Below are 19,301 nucleotides of genomic sequence, written 5' to 3' on the forward strand. Positions count from 1 at the left end.
TGTTGTTCGGCCTCCAAATCTTCAAAGATCGTCTCCATGGCAAGTTAATCATTGAAGGCGACTCGAAGATGGTTATTAGTTGGTGTTCCAAAGACAACCTCCCCCCTTGGCACCACTGGTCCATCACTGATAGTATTGCTGACATTGTATCTTCTTTGCATTGTAATTGGAATCTTTCCCAGATCAGCCACCTCTCTGGCTGATAAATTGGCTAAATTCAGAACTTCCCAACAATCTCTCATTGTATGGGAAGGATTCCCTCCTTTGTAATTTGCTCTTCTGAGCTTTTGTCTTAATAAAAATAAGCATCATTTCAAAAAAAAAAAAAAAAAAAAAGCTGATTGACTTATTTATTTCACTGTCCCCAACCCCTCAAACAAGACTCAAAATCCCAATTCCCAGCAGAATAAGAATAAGCTATTAGGACATGGCGATCTTTAAGAGTATCAAAGCAAGAAGCATATTTTGTGGAGAGGGGAGTCAAAAATCCATTCATCAAACCACAATCTAACAGACTAACCATTGCGGACATGAAACCTAAGACCAGAACATAGGGTTAGCTACCGTTTCCATTTAATTGGAATTTGGTAACTTTTTACATTTCAGATAATGCTTATGCTAAACATCTCAAATGTTTCAAAAGCTTCATAAAAAAGGCACTAGTAATATCCTGCCAGACTCCCAGCAATCTCTCATTGTTTGGGAAGGCTTCCCTCCTTTGTAAATTGCTCTTTTGAGTTTTTGTCTTTATAAAAATCAGCATCATTTAACACTCACAGAAGCTTCATTTGAGAACTTGGGAGCGATGCGGAAGGAACGGAAATACAAAGCAATGCAAATCGGAACGACGCGAAGCGGAACGAAACAAAAATACAAAGCGTCGTGATTTGGATCAATGCGATGTGATACGGAGCGAAAACACCCAGGACCCCATCTTGGGGCCTCCCCATCTCTCCTCTCTCACTTCAAAAAATCCAAAACCTCCAGAACCATCTCCCCGAATACAACATTCCTCAGACCCTTTGGTGGACGCCGAATCGACGCAGACGCAATAGCAGCAAAATAAGTCCTTCAAAGCGGAGACATCCAGATCGAAAGAGCCAGCCAAAGAAAAAGAATGGCAAACCGTAATGAGTCGCACATCAAGACGAAGGATCATGGTGGAAAATCCAGAAGAATTTCACTTCAGAAACGGCACTGGATCTATCTCCCTCTGGAAGACGGTAGACTAAAATGGCTCCTCACTGCGAATCATCTCCCGAGCAGGAGTGAAGTGATCCTTCATCTCCAGCCCCATCCAAGCCATAGAAGTTTTCAGCTTCATCCTGGGGAAAGTATGGGAGGGGAAGACTGGGCGAAGCTTTGGCAGATCACTCTTCACTCGGGAGCTAGAGTTCCAGATGCACACTCAATTTCACGGAGGAAAGCTCGAGTGCTCAATCACCCAAAGACGAGCTAATAAAATCATGGGGATGGTTTTCATTCAGCAAAGCCCAAACTCAGTCTAGGGATGGAGGCAATTCAAATCCTCGATAAACCACCTCTCCCAGACACAAGCCATAGAAAAATCCCCCAACATCAATGACCAAAAAAAACCAAGCTTGTTGCACCCGCCATCGCCCCTCAGGAGAAAGCAGAATCCACAAGACCAAGCTATCCGAACCAAAAAAATCCAACAAAGCACCTCACACCCCTTTTCTCTTCGGGAAACACCTCCTCTACCCCCCAAACCCCAACCCCTTAGAAAATCCCGACGAAACTCCCAGAGGAAAATATCACTCTATCTTGAGTTACAATATTGAGCTTGGGTTACTCAATTCTATGCAAGCTATCTTGGATGCAACATTGAATCATCTATTGGAACCTATCTAGGGCTCCCTTTGACTCCCCATCTCCCTTCTAAGGCTTGTTGGCACCCTGTCATTGAGAGCTTGGAAGGGCGGCTTGCCTCTTGGCAGGGGAAATTCCTCTCAAAAGCAGCCAAATTAGTTCTAATCGAATCATGTTTGCTGGGAATTCTTAACTACTTTTTATCTATGTTCCACTGCCCAACTTCAGTCAGAAACAGAATTGAGGTTCTCAAGAGATGTTTATCTGGGGTGGTCCAAACGGTGAAAAAAAATATCACCTGGTTAAATGGGAGGAAGTGTGCAAGCCAAAATCATTGGGTGGGCTGGGTATCCAGGATATCATCACACAAACTCTGCTCTTCTTCTTAAGTGGATCTGGAAGTTTAATATGCAACCTGCTTTGATTTGGACAACTTTCGTTGCGAATAAAGCAAATCTCCTCTCTGGCTGGTGGACAGAGGGAGGGCGAGTTTATTCACTCTCACCTGCCTGGAAAAAAATCGTTCGGCTCCTCCTGAATTTCAAAATGGCAGCAAAATGTTACATTGCAAATGGAGGCTCAACAAAAATCTGGAATGAGTGATGGACTGGCCAATCCCCATTCAAAAATAGCTTCCCAGAAATCTCTGGCCTCTCGGGTAACTCGGAGGTCTTTATCTCTGACATCTGGTCAGAAAATGGGGGCTGGAATTTAAATCTTAGAAGGCGCCTCACTGATCCTGAAGCTCTCCTTGCCTCCGAGCTCCTTGACAACCTTCCAGTCAGAAAGCCAAACAACTCAAGTGATACTCTAATCTGGACTCCCTGCCCAAAAGGATCCTTCTCCACATCCTCCGCCTACAAATTCCTAAGCAACCTCTCCACAGCTCGCCCAAAGCACCATGTTGCCTATGCTTGGGACCTCCTTGCCCTTCCACGTAACAAATTTTTCATCTGGTCTGCCTACAAGAACAAAATCTTAACTTCTGATTCCTGAATCAGACAAGGCACCCTTATCCTGGACCCTCTCTACCCTTTCTTCAAAAATGCTTCAGAAACAGCAACCCATATTCTCCTATCATGTTAGTTTGCCCACTTGGTTTGGACATCCCTTCTAAACAAAATTGGCTTCCAATAATGTGCCTCGGGAAACTTAGCAGACACTGTCCTCTCTCATCAGCTCCAAACTCCCAAAGTCAGGTAAAATGATAATATCTTACTGTATTGGTCATATAATTTAGCCTCTCTGGAAAGAACATAATAGGAGGAAATTCAAATTCAAAACCTCTCCTATTGAGGTTCTGACTGATCAAATCTCTAGACAAGTTTCTGTTTGGCTCCTAAATAAAAAAGAATTCATAAACTTCAGTAATACAAACTTCAAGGAAAACTGGCAGACTATCGTTGGGCTATCTCTGCTCTCTCGCCCCCCAACCATGACTATATGCCCCACCCCCCTAGGTACTCAAGCTCAATTTTGATGGAAGTGCCCCCCGGCTGCCCGGGTCCAGCAAGGTTCGGTGGTGTTATCCACAATGAAAATAGTGACTTCCTCTTTTCTTATGCAGTCCCCTTGGCAACTCATACTCTACCATAACAGAACTCTCGAGTTTGTTGCACGGGCTCAAAATCTTCTCTAGCCACCTTTCTAGTCCCCTTTATATTGAAGGTGACTCAAAAGTGGTCATCAATTGGTGTGCAAACCACGACAAACCCCCATGGCGTCATTGGGATATGTTCAATGAAATATGTAATTTATTTTCCACTCTAAGTTGTATAAATGGAATCACATTCCGCGCTCTACTAATCACCTGGCAGACTCCCAGGCCAAGGCAGGCATTTCTCTCCGACACTTTGTTGTGGAGTCAGGCCCCCAGAGCTAGGTTTGTAATTTTTTCTTTTTCTTATCAATATACACTATTCATCAAAAAAATAAAAAGCATCCCCCCAGACTACAAACTGAAAAACCAGAAAAATATTCCTGCCAGTAAAAGCTTAAATGTTTAAGATTACTAAGAGGTTATATTTTTAGCTCTGTTAGTCTTTCACCACCTAGTAGGTTTCATATGGAGCACTCATCTAAAAAGTGCATCCAAGTGTTTATGTCTACAGCAACATATAAATGATATTCATTGAGATTAACCAAATCTCAACTTTCACTTTTCTCACCATCTCCTTTATCTTTTATTTCCTTTTGTCTCCCACAGTCATCTCCGCAGCATAACTACTTTCTTTCTTTCGTTTTATAGCATATTCTACATTTTCTAGACAATTTAAGCTTCTGGACAAGTGACCTAATTCTAAATTCTCTAGACAATTTAAGCTTCCATACTAGCATACAATTTGTAAACATGTTTACCTTGAAGTAACATGAATACTTTATTTTTTTTGAAATTTAAAATGGTAGGAGTACAACACGAGGGCTTCCCAGGAGGTCACCCATTCTAGTACTACCCTTGCCCAAGCACGCTTAACATGAATACTTGCAAGAAGAAAAAATCTAAATAATTCAGAAATAAGTAAAACAGGAACTTTAGACCAGAAAATAATCACAACTCACCTGAATGCAGATAGTTAAAAGTGGTGATAGTTCTTTTTTCAAATTATCACGAATTAAGCCAAAAATCTTCTCTAAACATGCAGTGAGCTGTTGCTTAAATAGTATAGCTGGATATCGAGCATCTACAGGTGATCCATCCTCCTCAGGTCCAAGAAGTTTCAAAGGAGATTTAAAACCCTGATAAGAAATAAAGTTAATGTTAAATATGAAGTAAGGGCATTTTGATCATTTACATAGTTCTGTATTAATATGTAGTAGGGTCAGTGAGATCAGGCATTTGTCAGAAGTTTACAGTCAAAATCACATGTTATTCTAACGTTTAGTTAGAGAATTATTTAGTTGTACAAGTTTTAGCAAAAAGAGGTTAAAATTGAAAACAGTGCATACAACTTATATCCACCCCCCCCCCCCCCCCCCCCCCCCCCCCCCCCACCCCCCCCACACACACACACACACCAGTTATGAGGGGTAATTGTGTAAATTGACTTCAAGTCACTTAAGCCATTAATAAAAGGAAAGGGGAGGTCGACTTTCCCCCCCGATCATGACTTCTCTCAACAATTTATCTCCTTCTCTAACTGTTCATTTTTTTTTTCCTCTCTTTTCCAACTTTTTTCAGTTAATTGACAAAACACCAGAGTTAAAAAATGTTTATACCGTAAATAAGAGTGATCATAAACAAAAACTCCAGTAACATGCACATATTGTAAGTCATGATCAACAACACCAAGAAAAAAGCAAGATCCAAAGTAATTGCCATGCAAGAGTCCTATGCATTGGAAGTGTTGAAGAGAAGATACGGAAGGCTCTTACATGACTCTCACAGTAAGAAGTCTCACAAAACCAAAATTAATATGGTGAAGTCTTACAGGAGTCTCACAGAAGAGTCTCAGTTTAAAGGTGTTTTAGTTATGTTAGTCTTCTATTTATGTTGAGTTGTTTAATTATGCTAGGACTTATCTTTTAAGTGTTAGACTTTGGGTGTAATTGGGACAAGGGTACTTTAATTGTAATTGGACTCTATTACTTTCCTCTAGTATAAAAAGGGGTTCATGTACTCAACACAAGTAAATGAAGTTTTTCTCCATTCCAGAAATTCAACAAGAAGAATATTGTTACAGGCTTCCATTGTGTTGGTATATGGAACCAAATATGCCAGATGCATCAGGAGAAATAAGATAATTATATGAAAGCAAGGAAATCCATATACCATTCTTCCAATAAGAGGTGAAGACCCAGTAGAGCGCCGAGGAGTTGTGAGATACCCATTTAACCTCAAGTTTCTCTGAAGGAGGCATAGTAATGCTGAAGCATTGGACAACCAATAAGGCAAGACATGATTCTCGTCCCCAACCTGGAATCATCAGCCATTTCAAATGCACAACTGATATTATACCTTTATCAAAGATGAAAGAATATCAGAAAAAGGGAGCTTAGCATGCTATGAATTGCTGCTCATACCTTAAGGGCATCATTAATTCCAGCAATTATATAATCAAACATAGCAGTTCTTTCAGCCTCAAAGGCACGCCAGTGAACAAGACACTTGTATATGATACAGGCTGCTACTGGTTTACCATCTTTAAAACCCAGATCCCCTTTAATACATTTCAGGAGAAGTTCATGGTTATCCTGCAAAAGAGTCATCTTTCAGCAACAAACAAGTTTTTATGAGCCTCAATTTACAAAAATGTGGTTGTCCACACAAAGTCACCAAGCACGGCCAAACAAATTTGGCATAATATAGGCCACCAATCTATAGCAAAAAAAAAAAAAAATGGTCATAACAAGTTGATGAAGTTTAACTTATTCAGCCAAAAACGTAACCACATCAATAGGCTAACCTTCTCAAACAAAGAAATAAACAAGGCGAAAGCATAGATAAGAAGAACAGCTTCAAACGCCAGCGGTGCAAATTGGAAACTAATGATTCCCCACAAGAATCAAGATAAAAGAGCTTTATAGAAGTTGCAGGTAGCAAGGCACGAGTGGTTAACCTGTCTTTCTTTCCTTTCTTTCTTTTTTTTTTTTTTTTTTCAGGGAGGGAGGAGTTTAACCTGTCTTTCCATGGGAGTCCAAAGGCAGAATCCCTCATAACAAGGAACCAGAAGACAAGAAGTCCTTGTTTAGGTCTCAGCTCTTTCAATAGTTTTAATCTTATCGAAGGGGCACAGTGCCCTTTATCCAGCAGGTCCTTCTGAGTTACCATACACCAACAGTTAACTAGATATGGAAGTCTTCAAGATCTTTAATCCCTGAAGTAACACTCAAATCGCAACCTCTATTGAATAAGAAAAAGTGAAGCACACAAGCACTGTACAAGTAGCATATTCAGTTTCCAAAAAATCCCATATACATGAGCCACCTCCAATATCTTATTGTTTTGGGAAAGCCCCCCCCCCCCCCCCCCCCCTCTAATGTAATTCTCTCTTCGCACTAATAAAGTTCAGTTTAATCTAAAAAAAAAGAAAAACCGAGGGATCATTCATCAAACATCTTGTATTTTTACTCCTAAACAAAACGGAGTTGTTGAACGTAAAAATCACCATTTACTTGAAGTTTCTCGTACTACGATGATTCATATGAATGTCCCATAGTCATATTGGGGCGATGTTGTTCTTACTACATATTTTTTTTATCAATAGGATGCCTTCTTTTGTTCTTGAAGGTAAGATTTTTATTCAGATCTTGTTGCCATCTATTCCTTTATTTCTGGTACCACCCATGTGTTTAAGTGTGTTGGTTTTACTCATGGTTTGGGGCCATCCAAGTATAAACTATCTCCTCAAGTTGTCAAGTGTGTCTTCTTAGGATATTCTGAACATAAAAACGGTACAAAAGTTTTTGTCCAACTACTAGAATAACATTTGTATCTACAAATGTTACATTTTTCGAGAATGTCACATTCTTGGAGTTTACTTCTTGAGAGATTGTACTTTCTATTCATTTTTTTTTTTTTTTTTTTTTGAAATGATGCTGAATTTTATTATGAGAGCTCAAACGAGCAGATTACAAGAGGGGAAGTCTTCCCAAACAATAAGAGATTGCTAGGAGGTTCTGAATTTAGCCAATTTATCAGCCAAAGAATTGGCCGATCTAGGAACGAGGTTCCAATTACAATGAATGGATGACACAATGTCAGCAATACAACCAGTGATTGGCCAGTGGTGCCAAGGAGGGTAGCTGTCTTTTGAACACCAACTGATGACAGTCTTTGATTCGCCTTTGATAATCAGCTTGCCATGAAGCCGCTCTTTAAAGATTTGGAGGCCAAATAGAAGAGCACTCACTTCAGCAGTATTTGAACCAGCAATACCCACCAGCCTTGCATAGGATAGAATAGGTCTCTACTGTTGTCTCTAAAAACACCACCAGCTCCAGCCAACCCAGGACAACCTAAAGCACTGCCGTCAAAATTGAGTTTGGTGCAGTCGTAAGGGGGAGGATCCGAGGTAGCCATAACCGATTTCCTACAAGGGCCCGCTATGTGCGCGATCAAGCCCCAATTTTCTCGAAGGGAGACACCCGACAGAGAAGCAAACTCCTTCCTAGAATGTTGCCAACTTGAGATAAGGCTCACTGCCTGAGAAGCTATATTATCCAGGTTGCTAGCCTTGGAGTTGAATCTCCGGTTGTTTCGCTCGAGCCTCCCCATAACCATCTCAACGGTTCCGAAAAGGTCCTGATGCAGCCCCATTTGGAGACCAATCTTCTAAAATATCTTCATCCAGACTTGCCAAGAAAAATCACAATGTAAGAGAACATGCTGGATTGTCTCGTCGCACACACCACAAAGGGGACAAGTGCGATCGGGGGCTGTGTAACCTCTTTTATGGAGGTTGTCAGAGGTGAGGATCTGTTCCCTGATGGCCATCCACACGAAGAATTTGATTTTACTAGGCGCTGAGAGCTTCCATTGCAAGTTTGCTTTGTGCTCATGCATACTGTAATCTTGTTTTCTAAAGTGAGAGTAGGCGGATGCAAAGTGAATCAACCATTAATGCTGGGCTGCCATATCAGTTTATCAACTACATGCTCACAAATAGTAGTGCTGCTGAGTTTGGAGAGGAGACCAAAAAGCCGTTGTTTCCTCATCATTTAGTCCCCGACGAAACGTGAGACTCCATGAGCGATCTCTCCAAGAATCAGCCACTGAGCAAGAGAGGTCCCTCACCACCCTAGAGAGCCCCGGGAAATCCTCGGAGAGGGGGCAGGGGCCACACCATTCATCCGACCAAAAGAGGAGGGTCCTTCCGTTGCCTGTGTGAAAGGAAGTTGCAGCTTTAAATATTGGGAGGAGCTTTTGAACTGCTTTCCATACCGGTGATAGGAGGCGAGTAGTGTCATCCTCCCTACACCAGGCACACGAAGGTTGAAGATAGAATCTGACCATATCGCCCCATAGGTGTAATGCTTGATGTTGAAGTTCCAAATCCATTTGAGCAAAAGGGCATTGTTCATCTCCTTCGTAGGCCGAATGCCTAACCACCCCGATTGTGGGGCATGCAAATATCCTTCCAACTCACAAAATGATATTTGAAGGTGTCCTCTAATCCTCTCCAGAGGAAACGCTGACAGATGACGTCAATCCTGTTGCAAACGGAGGTCGAACAGTGCATGAATGATAGTAAATAGTTTGGCAGTCCCGCCAAACAAGACTTAGAGGAGAGTGAATCGCCTAGTAGTAGATTAAAGCTTGCCCCTCCAAGTAACTAGCCTCTTCTCAAATTTCTCAATGAGGGGGGACTAGAGCGTCGCCGAAGGCCGAGAGTCAAAGAGTGGAAGTCCAAGATATGTAGCTGGCAAATTTTCCACTGAGCACCCCAAATAGTTGACCATACCCTGAAGCACCGATGAGTCGATATGATAGCCTAGGAGGGTGGTTTTGCTTCCAGTTAATATTCTGACCAAAAGCCAGTTCAAATAATCCCAATAGAATAGGCAATTTCGGATCTGATCCATAGTACCAACCCCAAAGCAAATTATATCGTCTGCAAACTGAAGGATCGGCACGTCAAAGGTTGCACAGCCTGTCGAGGGGAGGAGCCAACCCAGATTTTTGGCCAAATAGATCAAAGATGATAGGTATTTTGCTACCACATTGAAGAGCAAAGGGGAAAGGGGGTCTCCCAGTCTGATCCCCCTGGATCCCTTAAAATAACCGCAGGTCGTTCCATTAAGAAGAACGGAGTAGCTTACAGAGGAGATGCAACTTTGAATCCAGAAGCACCATTTTTCCCCGAATCCCATCTTTCCCAAGAGAGTGTCCAAAAGCTTCCAGTTAACTCTATCAAATGTTTTCTCAAAATCAAGCTTTAGGATGAATCTGGGAACTTTAAAGCCTTAAAATGGTGGATGAGCTCGTGACATGCCATGGCCGAGTCTAATATATTTCTTCCTTTGATAAAAGCACTCTGGCCATGATGAATGGCAATAGGGAGAACCGCCCTGAGGCGATTGACAAGGATGCGCGCAAGCACCTTGTAGGCACTAGTGGTGAGGCTGATCGGCCGAAAGTCAAAGGGAATTTTTGCCCCTTCTTTTTTAGGGATGAGGGCAATAAACGAGGCTTCGATGCTCCTATATCTGATGCCATGCTGATAGAACGAGTGGACCATGCAGGCAATATCGTCTCTGATGAAGGGCCCCATTGAAACCATCCGGGCCCAGAGCACGATCTAAAGGAAGACCCAATGCTCCTTTTTCAATTTCCTTACTGGAGAAAGGGAGCTCAATGAGTCTAGCTGCGGCCGAAGGAATAGCCTGGAAATGTACCCTTTCAAAAAAAGGGTGAACTAGCTGGCCATCAGAGTATAATTTTGCAATAAAGTTCACTAGTGAGTCTGAAATAAGGGAACAATCTGAGGTACTCTCACCATTGACGTTGAGCGTGGTTATGCGGTTGGCTCTTCTCCGAGCAGAGGCGACTGCATGGAAGAATTTAGTATTGGCATCCCCCTCAATGAGCCATTTAATTACCCTATTGAGAACTTTGCCCATGGCATTGCTGTATAACTGAAGTTAATCGTTGTTGGCTAAGAAGCGGTCAAGCTTGGAGAGGACGGGGGGTTGTTTGTCGTTTGCCAAGTGAAGGTCTTCCCAGATAGAGTAACCTCATCAAGATCGGTCATTCCTTTCCTAGTTGATGATTGCATTCAACCTTCACAGGGTGTCATTGTTGAGAAACCACTGTAGGTCTATCAATGTAGACACGTGACATCTCCGCAGGTTCCAAACCCCACTTTCACACCAAGCCATGACTCTATGAGTCATCTAAGGATCCTGAGGTAATTGATTTACACCTTCCTATTATACCCCGGAAGGGTATCAAAAAAGGTACTCATTATCCTCTGTTTCATTTTGGCTCCTTTAATTCCTTATCTGACAGTTACTGAAAATTTGCCTTGTCCATCTCTACTTGCACTATTCCTTCTTCAGTGCAGGATGCTCTTTTGTCTCCCCAGCAGAAGCAAGTCATGGATGTAGAGATGGAAGCATTGGTAGATAGAGGAACATGGCAGTTATGTGACTTACCTCCACAAGTTGCAGTTATTGGTTGTAGATGGTTGTATACAGTGAAGTATAATGCAGATCGGTCCGTTGAGAGATATAAAGCTACACTCGTCGCCAAAAGATACACCCAGACATAACGTGTTGATCTCTTTTAGGCTTTTTCTCCTGTTGCCCGCTTATCTTTTATTCGTATTCTAGTCTATATTGCAGTGAATCAAGGATGCTCTTTGTGCCAGCTCGATATCAAAAATCCTTTCCTATATAGTGATCTGAAAGAGGAGGTGTATATGGAGCAACCCCCAAGATATGTTGATCAGGGGGAGATGCATAAAGTATGTAGACTCAAGAAAGCTATTTATGGCTTAAAATAGAGTTCATGGGCTTGGTTGGAAAAGTTCAACTTCATGGTAATGTCTATGGGATTCTCGAGAAGCCATTGTGACCACTCCTTGTTTGTAATGAATAGATCATCTAGGATTATAGTATTGTTGGTGTATGTGGATGATATCATTTTATCAGGTAGTGGCATTTCTATCATTGAAGAAGTTAAATCCTACTTGGCAATACACTTCTAAACTAAAAATTTGGGGCTACTGAAATACTTTATGAGGATTGCAGTAGCAAGAAGCAAAGGAGTTGTCATGACACAACAGCAATACATAACAGATAAGCCACAAGAATATGGTCTTTTGGGAGGCAGAGCAGTTGATACACCCATGGAAGTTGGACATGATCTTCATGATGATCAAAGTACAAGATTAAAAGATAAAAGGGCTTCCAAAAAAGGGTGATTTCTTTAGACCTAGTTGTCATTTGAAGATTGAAGTCTTCTCTCATGTTGATTATGCTGGTTCCAAATTGGACAGGATGTCAACTATTGGGTACTGTGTTTTTCTAGGGAATAATTTAATCAGTTGGAAGAGTAAGAAACAAAATGCGGTGGTTCGGTCTAGTGCTGAAGCAGAGTATAAGGCAATGGCTCACACTGTTAGTGAGTTAATGTGAGTGAGATTAGTCTCACAAGAGTTACATTTCTATTAGAATGAACCTATGCCAATGTTTTGTGACAACTAGGCAAGTATCTTTATTGCCAGTAATCCAATTTTTCATGAGAGGACAAAACACATAGAGGTAGATTGTCACTTCATTCGGGATACCGTGATGAAGGAGGTAATCACCTTATCTTATATATTCGATCTAGAGATCACTAAGAAAGTGTAAATTTTTGAATTTTTATGACAAGCTAGGCCTCTTGGCTATATATGCTCCAGCTTGAGAAGTGCAGAAAAACAAATCCAAGGGTATTTTGGTCATTTCACCTTATCAGTAGATTTATATTTCTATGCAATCTTGTCCTCTGTTTAATTATGTCTATGATTCAAGTTTCATGTACATAAGATATATAGAATGGGAGATGTAAGGAGATAAGGTATTTAACTAAAGTAAGGGGCATTTTTTTTAATTGTTCAGAATCACTTAATTAAACAGTGAGGGGTCATGCACGACCCCAATGCAGCTCATTCTTTTGAGCCTCTCCATTCCCTCTTCTCTCTTTCTCATTCTCTCCTCATCACTCTCTCAATCTTTGATGTTTTCACACTGATATTCTAATGAGAGCACTGATATTCTAATGAGAGGGGTGTTTATGTCTTTTAACCTGATGTAACTTAAGGGATGCAATAAAAAAGGATTAGGGATCAATAGTTTCCAATAACCGAGTCTGGCTTTCTCATGTTGAGAACCAGAACTTAATGCACTTCTTCTGGTTTTCTCTTGTTCTCAATTTCCCATCTCTCTCTAGATTTACAACTTTTACATGGCATCAAAGCAGTAATAGAGACAGCAGCGGATATCTAAGTGTTGATTCTTTATCCTCTTCACCATGTGTCAAGTTCCAGGTAGGAGATTCTTCTTCTGTTGCTGTCCAGGTCAGCCTTCTCTTCTTCTTTGAGCCACAGCCTGCAGGCTGATGTTTTAGAGTGAATTTTATTGGTTGGATATAGTTGTGCCCCTAGTTGGGTTAAGTGTTTCAAGTGGCAGGACTGATTTTTTATCTGCACAAACTACTTTTCCTTGAATGTGTTGTTTGATGTCCTGGTGGTAACCTCTGGTGCTATCCATTAAATTGTTGGTTAAACTTGAACATTAGAAGGCTTCCTTGTGTGCTGTGTGAAGTCTTTGTGGGCCCAGTGGTCTGCACATAGTTGCTGCTTGAAAATTTATGGTCTTCTGTGATGGTTTAAATGCTGTGATGATATAAGGGTCCAAGTTTTATATAAATTGCGATTTTCAGTGTTGGTTGTGACTGTGAAAAAATGCGTCTTGTGTGAAAAATTATGGGATAATCCTTTTTGTGTTGTTTAGTAGTCAATGACTTCCTTGAGCAATTGTGAAGTTGGTTATGGTGATAGAGGAATAGAGGAGACAGATATCTCCCACGTGCAGATTACTGGCACTAAGTTTGACGAGAAAAGATTTTTGTTATGGTGTCAGGGTGTGAAGAAGTATTAGGAGACAAAGGAGAAGGATCATTTGTTGGTTAAGGATCCGCCTTCTCTTTCATTTAAAAAAAAAGGGATCCACCATCCCTTATGAGTAAGCCTAGAAGACAGATGATGCCACTGTTATGACCTGGCTTGTTAATGGTGTGGACCCACGTATAAATTGACAAAGTTATGTACTGTGGACTGCTTCAAGAGTATTATTTTCTCATAAAAATAATCTGCCTCATGAGATTTCAATAGATAAACAGTTGCAAAAAAGAAAAAGAAGAAGAAAATGTGGCCAGATTTCTCCATGCTTCAGGGCGAAAATATGAAACATTCGAGCCCAAATGTTAGACAATATTAATGTCCCCACACTTGTCACAGCATATGCTTAAGTAGTGAGCAAAGAGAGTACAGTGCATCATATTACATCAGAACATGAAGGGGGTTGAAACCTCAGCCCTAAATACAAGCCCTACTGTGTAGAAAAGAATGAAGGATAGAGAGGTCAAGGGACAGGTGGAGGTAGTAGAAGCAGGGGATGAGATGATGGAGGCCGAGGCCATGTAGAGGGGAGAGAAAGTGTGTGCATTGTGGTTGTTCAAATCATTATTAGATAGATGTTGGTACGGGAAGTCCTCCAAGATGCGAATTGAAGTTCATATGGTAATACAGTCGAAGATGAAGTTTTGTCCATGATTCCAAGGCACTCCTCTTCATGTCTCTCCTAGTGATAAAGATAAGCGGATCATCAACTCTGACACATCCACACACATGACAGGTACTTCATCCCAATTTTCTTCATTTTGTCCTTCGTTATCTTCCTCTATAACTTTAGCTGATGGGTCCTTGTCAACTTTTTGCAATGAGGGAATAGTTTGGGCTACTCCTTTGGCATCATTGTCTTTTGTTTTGTTAGTTCCTAAGTTTCCAATAAGTTTAATATCTAGTAGGCAAATGACCAAAAATTTGAATTATTCTATGATATTCTTTTCTTCATTCTATGCTTTCAAAATCTTAAGACGAGGAAGATGATTGGTGGAGAATGTGAGAGGAAAGACTAATTACTTCCATGACACAAATGATCTTACGACTACTCTCCACGCTGCAGTTTCTCCTTTATGACGATTTGGCTAAGGAAGTTTACAAGAAGCAACCTCCAGGATTGCTTGGGAGGAGACTAGAAAGGTTGTCATGGCCTAAGGGTTTAAGAGAAAGGAAAGATCATGTATAGGTCGAAAAAACATTTAGAGATCAAGAGGCTTTCCAATACTGCTAATGCAAGATCATCGATGGCCAAAAGATCCACTAATGGATTCTTCGCTTTTGTTGGAGTAAATCTTGTAACTTGGAGGAAAAAGTAGAATGTAGTGGTCCATTCATGTACTGAAACTGAGCACAAACAATGGCACACACTGCTTGTGAGTTGTTATGGATGAAATATCTTATGAGTCAATTTGGACTTGAAAAGAAAGAACTGATTGCTATGAGGTATGATAATCAAGCAGTTATTTTTATTGCCAATAATCTTTTCTCCATAAACAAATGAAGCACAAAGAAGTTGATTATCATTATCAGAAACACAATCATGAGTCGAAAGATTTCCCTCCTTATGCCCATTCAGTTGACAAGCTCAGAGATGTGTTCACTAAAGCTCTAGGAAAGTGTGTTTTTAGGATACTATGTAACAAATTCTCCCTTCTGCTGTTTCTAAGGGTTGGGGTTTGTATTCACACCTTTTTACTGAAAAAAAAAAAAAAAAAAAAAAAAAAAGATACTATGTAACAAGTTGGGGCATTGTAGATATTTATAGCCCCAGCTTGAGAATGAGTGTTGAACTATGTAACATCTAGGTGTATTTTAGTCATTATGCTCATGGTAAAATAGTAATTTAGTCACCCTATTAGCTAGGTACCTTAGAAGAGTGTTTACGTTACTTATATTTCGGATTTCCTGCAATACGGAATTATAAGAGATGATATACTAGTGAAAAGGGCATTTATGGAGTTAAGAAAAGAGGATTAGGGTTGATTTCTGCCCCTAATGGAATCTGACTTTCTCACATTGAGAACCAGAACTTCACTCTCTCAATTTATGTCTCTCTAGATCACAACTTCTAAAGCATGTACAAAACAGGAAGTAAATCATTACTCATACATCATGTCTACTTGAAATTTATGCAGACATACATATCGAATACCATATCATGGTGCTCATCAAGAAATGGAAAGTCACCTGATGTCTTTCAGCTGTCATCTTTGATCTACGAGAATCTGACATGCCATGCCCAAAAGGCATAATAAGTTTTGAAGCTGTAGGTGATTCCTGAATAAGAATAGGGGCAAAACATTAAAACATCTTACCTGATGGGACTTAGAAGTTACTAAAAACACAATGAAAATGCATGGAACATACAAACACTAATGGCTTCCGATCTGAGTTAGTGAGTGCCAAGGCATTTGAGTATTTCTGATTTGACATAAAAATAGACACAAATGTCACCAGTTAAATAAAAGAGGTATGCCCACAAGTGGCTGTTTCCATTAACCAACAGCCACAAAGCCAAGCAATGAAGAAGGTCCATATTTGACTGCCTACTCAAACAACTGACCTCAGCAAACGATTTGGTGAAGCCACTATATTTAGGGGAGAAATTTATAACTTTTTGTCTCAGAACAAGATTCTCGTGTTCCAGATTTGAAAATTTCTCTTCCAACCTGAGTTCAAAAGAAAGTCATTCACATAATAAAAAGGCCAATGATTCAAAAAACAGCAAGCAAAGTAACATACTTCGAAAGATAGAATATAAAGAAATCACCACTACAGCATGATTACCAAACACAAAAATCTGTAACTGCTGTTTTCAGCAAGCTCATGCACTCTCATCATAAAATAAAAAAACAAGAGGACAAATAATAGGGCAAAGGATAGCATTCAGACAGAGTTAAACTTCTTTTTTTCTGACCGTTGTTAAATTCCAACTTCATTATTTTATAAACTTAGTAAATTTGAAAAGCTGTGTACCACATTATATTTGTTTTTCCAAGGAAAAATTTCATTGATACAGGCAAAGTACAAAAACATAGGGGAGAGGGAACCTCAGGCCCCAAGGAAAATAGAGTCGTCCATAGCAATTCAAGATCTTGATACACCACATTATTTACAGCATGCGTTGTAGTCAGCATGTTATACTTATTGCAGCTAACCAACTAAATTGTGTTGTCATTTTGCACTGCCATTGCAAATAGATGCTACAACCCAGGACAATTTGAGGTATGTAATTAAAATAATCCGCATTAAATTTATTAGTTGCCACTGCTACAAAAACTTATGTCATATCCATTATTTCAGAAAAGGTGAGAATTAAAGAAGAAGAGAGAACAAGGGATACCATGACAGTATAAATCTCAGTTATAAATAACAAGAAACATGTCAAAATAAGTGAATGGATATTTACATTTATAATACATTCATCAAGTTGGAAATACTTAACAATTTCTAAAATTCCATTGGTCATGATGTTAGTGCAATAGAGATCATGTAATCTGTTCAATTAAGAAAACAATGTAGATGGATTTCAAAGAAAAACGAAATTCAAAAAGTGTAAATTAATTATACTTTTTGCCATACATTTCTTTGTAATGCATTACAACATCAATAAATCTACCTATGAACAAAATAAAATAAAATCTTCATGATGAGTTCATTCAGAATAATGGCTTGTAAAACACCTTTCAAAAGATAAAAACCCATGAAGACATAGTAGTACCTGTTTAAATTCTGCTCCAGTTGCAAATACTTTGATTCTACTTCGTGTAATTTTTCCATTGTATCATTTCTCTCCTTCTGAACTTTCAGAAGTTTTTGCTCCAAGGCCAAGTTCTCTTTTCCCAAGGATTCCACCGAAACCTGTGCAAAGAAGAGAAGTATAAGAAAAAAATATGCCAGTTTGCATGAAGAAAAGAGAGGGAGAGTTAGGTTTACAGACATCTCTCCCTTATTTACAACTAAAACAATATGGAAAATTACATCAAAATCCCTACATCCATAAGTCCTAAGAATCTAGTTTCTAAAACAAAAGACTTTCCAAAGACAAGTAAATAAATTCTAATTATACCTTCCAACATTCCTCCTCAAGTTGAAGCACTTCAGCTTGTTACAAAGTTTGTCACAATTCCCATTTTAATCATAAAAACATAAAAAAATTGGTCTTCAAGAAAAATTTAGAAATCTAAGGTCTATGTGACTTCCAAAACCGCCACAATTTGTGGCTTTTGAACTTGCACTTAGTACATGTATTTTTTAGTATTCCCCCCTCAAGTTGGGGAATATAAGACATATTTTTCTGAATGAAGAGATAATTTATTTCAGAAATCAACAAAATACAAGCTAAAGGAGTATTCTCAATACAATAACTGATTCAAGGGAGGCTCCTTGTTTAGCCCAAGAGTCAGCAACATCATTAGCTGATCTAGGCACATGAGACCAATTATAATTAAAAAGAGAAACAATCTCAAGAATCTGATGAAAGACTGCCCAATGCACCAATGGGGAATCAATGACATTGAAACACCAACCAATAACAATTTTGGCTTCGCCTTCAATGATAAGTTGATCATTGAAATCGTCACGGAAGACAGTGAGCCCTTGGAAAAGGGCAAACAACTCAGCTAAGGTGGAATCCAAAATTCCCACTGGACCAGAATAAGTGAGAAGCACGGTATGGTAGAGTCACGAGCAACCGCTCCAAAACCAGCTAGACCAGGGTTCTCACTCGCATTCCCGACAAATGACCAATAGGAGTTCATCCAAACATAAGGGAGGCCAAGGGAAGACAGACACACAGGCAAGGATAATCCAGTTGAGGTGAAGAGAGGAGGAGTCTCTCATGCTTGTAAATTCAGGCTGAGTATGAATCCACAAAGAGATGTGGCAAATAAATATGCTTGCAACTCTGTTAGCAGTTCAGATTTTACAATTTTTTTTATTTTTTATTTTTGAAATGATGCTGATTATTATTAGGACTAAAGCTCAAGAAAGCATATTACAAAGGAGGGAAGCCTTCCCAAACAATGAGAGATTGCTGGGAAGTTCAGAATTTTGCCAATTTATCAGCCAAAGAGTTGGCTGATCTAGGAATGAGATTCCAATTACAATGTGTAGAAGATACAATGTCAGTAATACTATCAGTGATGGGCCAGTGGCGCGAAGGGGGGAAGTTGTCTTTGGAACACCAACTAATAACCGTCTTCAGGTCACCTTCAATGATTAACTTGCCATGGAGACGATCCCTGAAGATTTGGAGGCCGAACAGCAGAGCACTAACTTCATCAGTATGAGAATCAGCAATGCCCACCGGACCAGCATAAGAAAGAATAAGGTCTCCATTGTGACCTCTGAACACACCACCTGCTCCAGCTGGCCCAGGACATCCAATAGCACTACCATCAAAATTCAGCTTTATGCAGTCGCAAGGGGGAGGATCCCAGATAGCCATACTCGGAGTTCTACTAGGGCCAGACATATGAGCGATCAAATTTCAATTTTCCTGAAGGGAAAACCCAGATAGAGGGGCAAAATCCTTCTTTCTATGAAGCCAACTCGAGATGAGGCCAACGACATGAGAGGTCGTGTTGTCTGGGGTGCTAGCTTTTGAGTTGAATCTCCAATTATTCCGCTCGAGCCATGCACCATGGAACATGCGAAAGACGTGCCGAAAGAATTTAACTTGCCTAGCTGAGGAAGGAGAATCCCTCGAACCATCTCAAAGGTGCCAAAGAGGTCCTGATGTAGCCCCATTTGGAGCCCAATTTTTTGAAAGATCTTCATCCAAACTTGCCATAAAAATCTACAATGTAAGAGGACATGCTGGATGTCTCTTCGCACTCGCCGCAAAGGGGACAATAAAGATCG

At 40.1% G+C, this 19,301-nt stretch overlaps 1 protein-coding gene across 5 annotated transcripts in view; it reads right to left on the minus strand.

Moving 5' to 3' along the window:
• Positions 1–19,301, minus strand: part of LOC137955872 (myosin-15) — a 132,283-nt gene that overhangs the window by 17,464 nt on the left and 95,518 nt on the right. For all 5 annotated transcript variants that reach the window (XR_011113188.1, XR_011113189.1, XM_068803055.1 and 2 more), the window contains 7 exons: positions 17,158–17,297; positions 16,000–16,105; positions 15,804–15,857; positions 15,624–15,713; positions 5,851–6,021; positions 5,600–5,743; positions 4,390–4,566 (listed from right to left, as the gene is read on the minus strand). Coding sequence is in view for 3 of the 5 variants with exons in the window: in XM_068803055.1 (XP_068659156.1) it covers positions 4,390–4,566; positions 5,600–5,743; positions 5,851–6,021; positions 15,624–15,713; positions 15,804–15,857; positions 16,000–16,105; positions 17,158–17,297 (882 nt within the window). In the remaining 2 variants the exon portion in view is untranslated. The remainder of the gene's footprint in view (positions 1–4,389; positions 4,567–5,599; positions 5,744–5,850; positions 6,022–15,623; positions 15,714–15,803; positions 15,858–15,999; positions 16,106–17,157; positions 17,298–19,301) is intronic.

Source organism: Aristolochia californica, unplaced genomic scaffold, assembly GCF_029961685.1.
Source record: "Aristolochia californica isolate CCGP_79_NKW_82.1479 unplaced genomic scaffold, dmAriCali1.0.hap1 SCAF_2, whole genome shotgun sequence".
NCBI classification, from domain to species: Eukaryota; Viridiplantae; Streptophyta; class Magnoliopsida; order Piperales; family Aristolochiaceae; genus Aristolochia; species Aristolochia californica.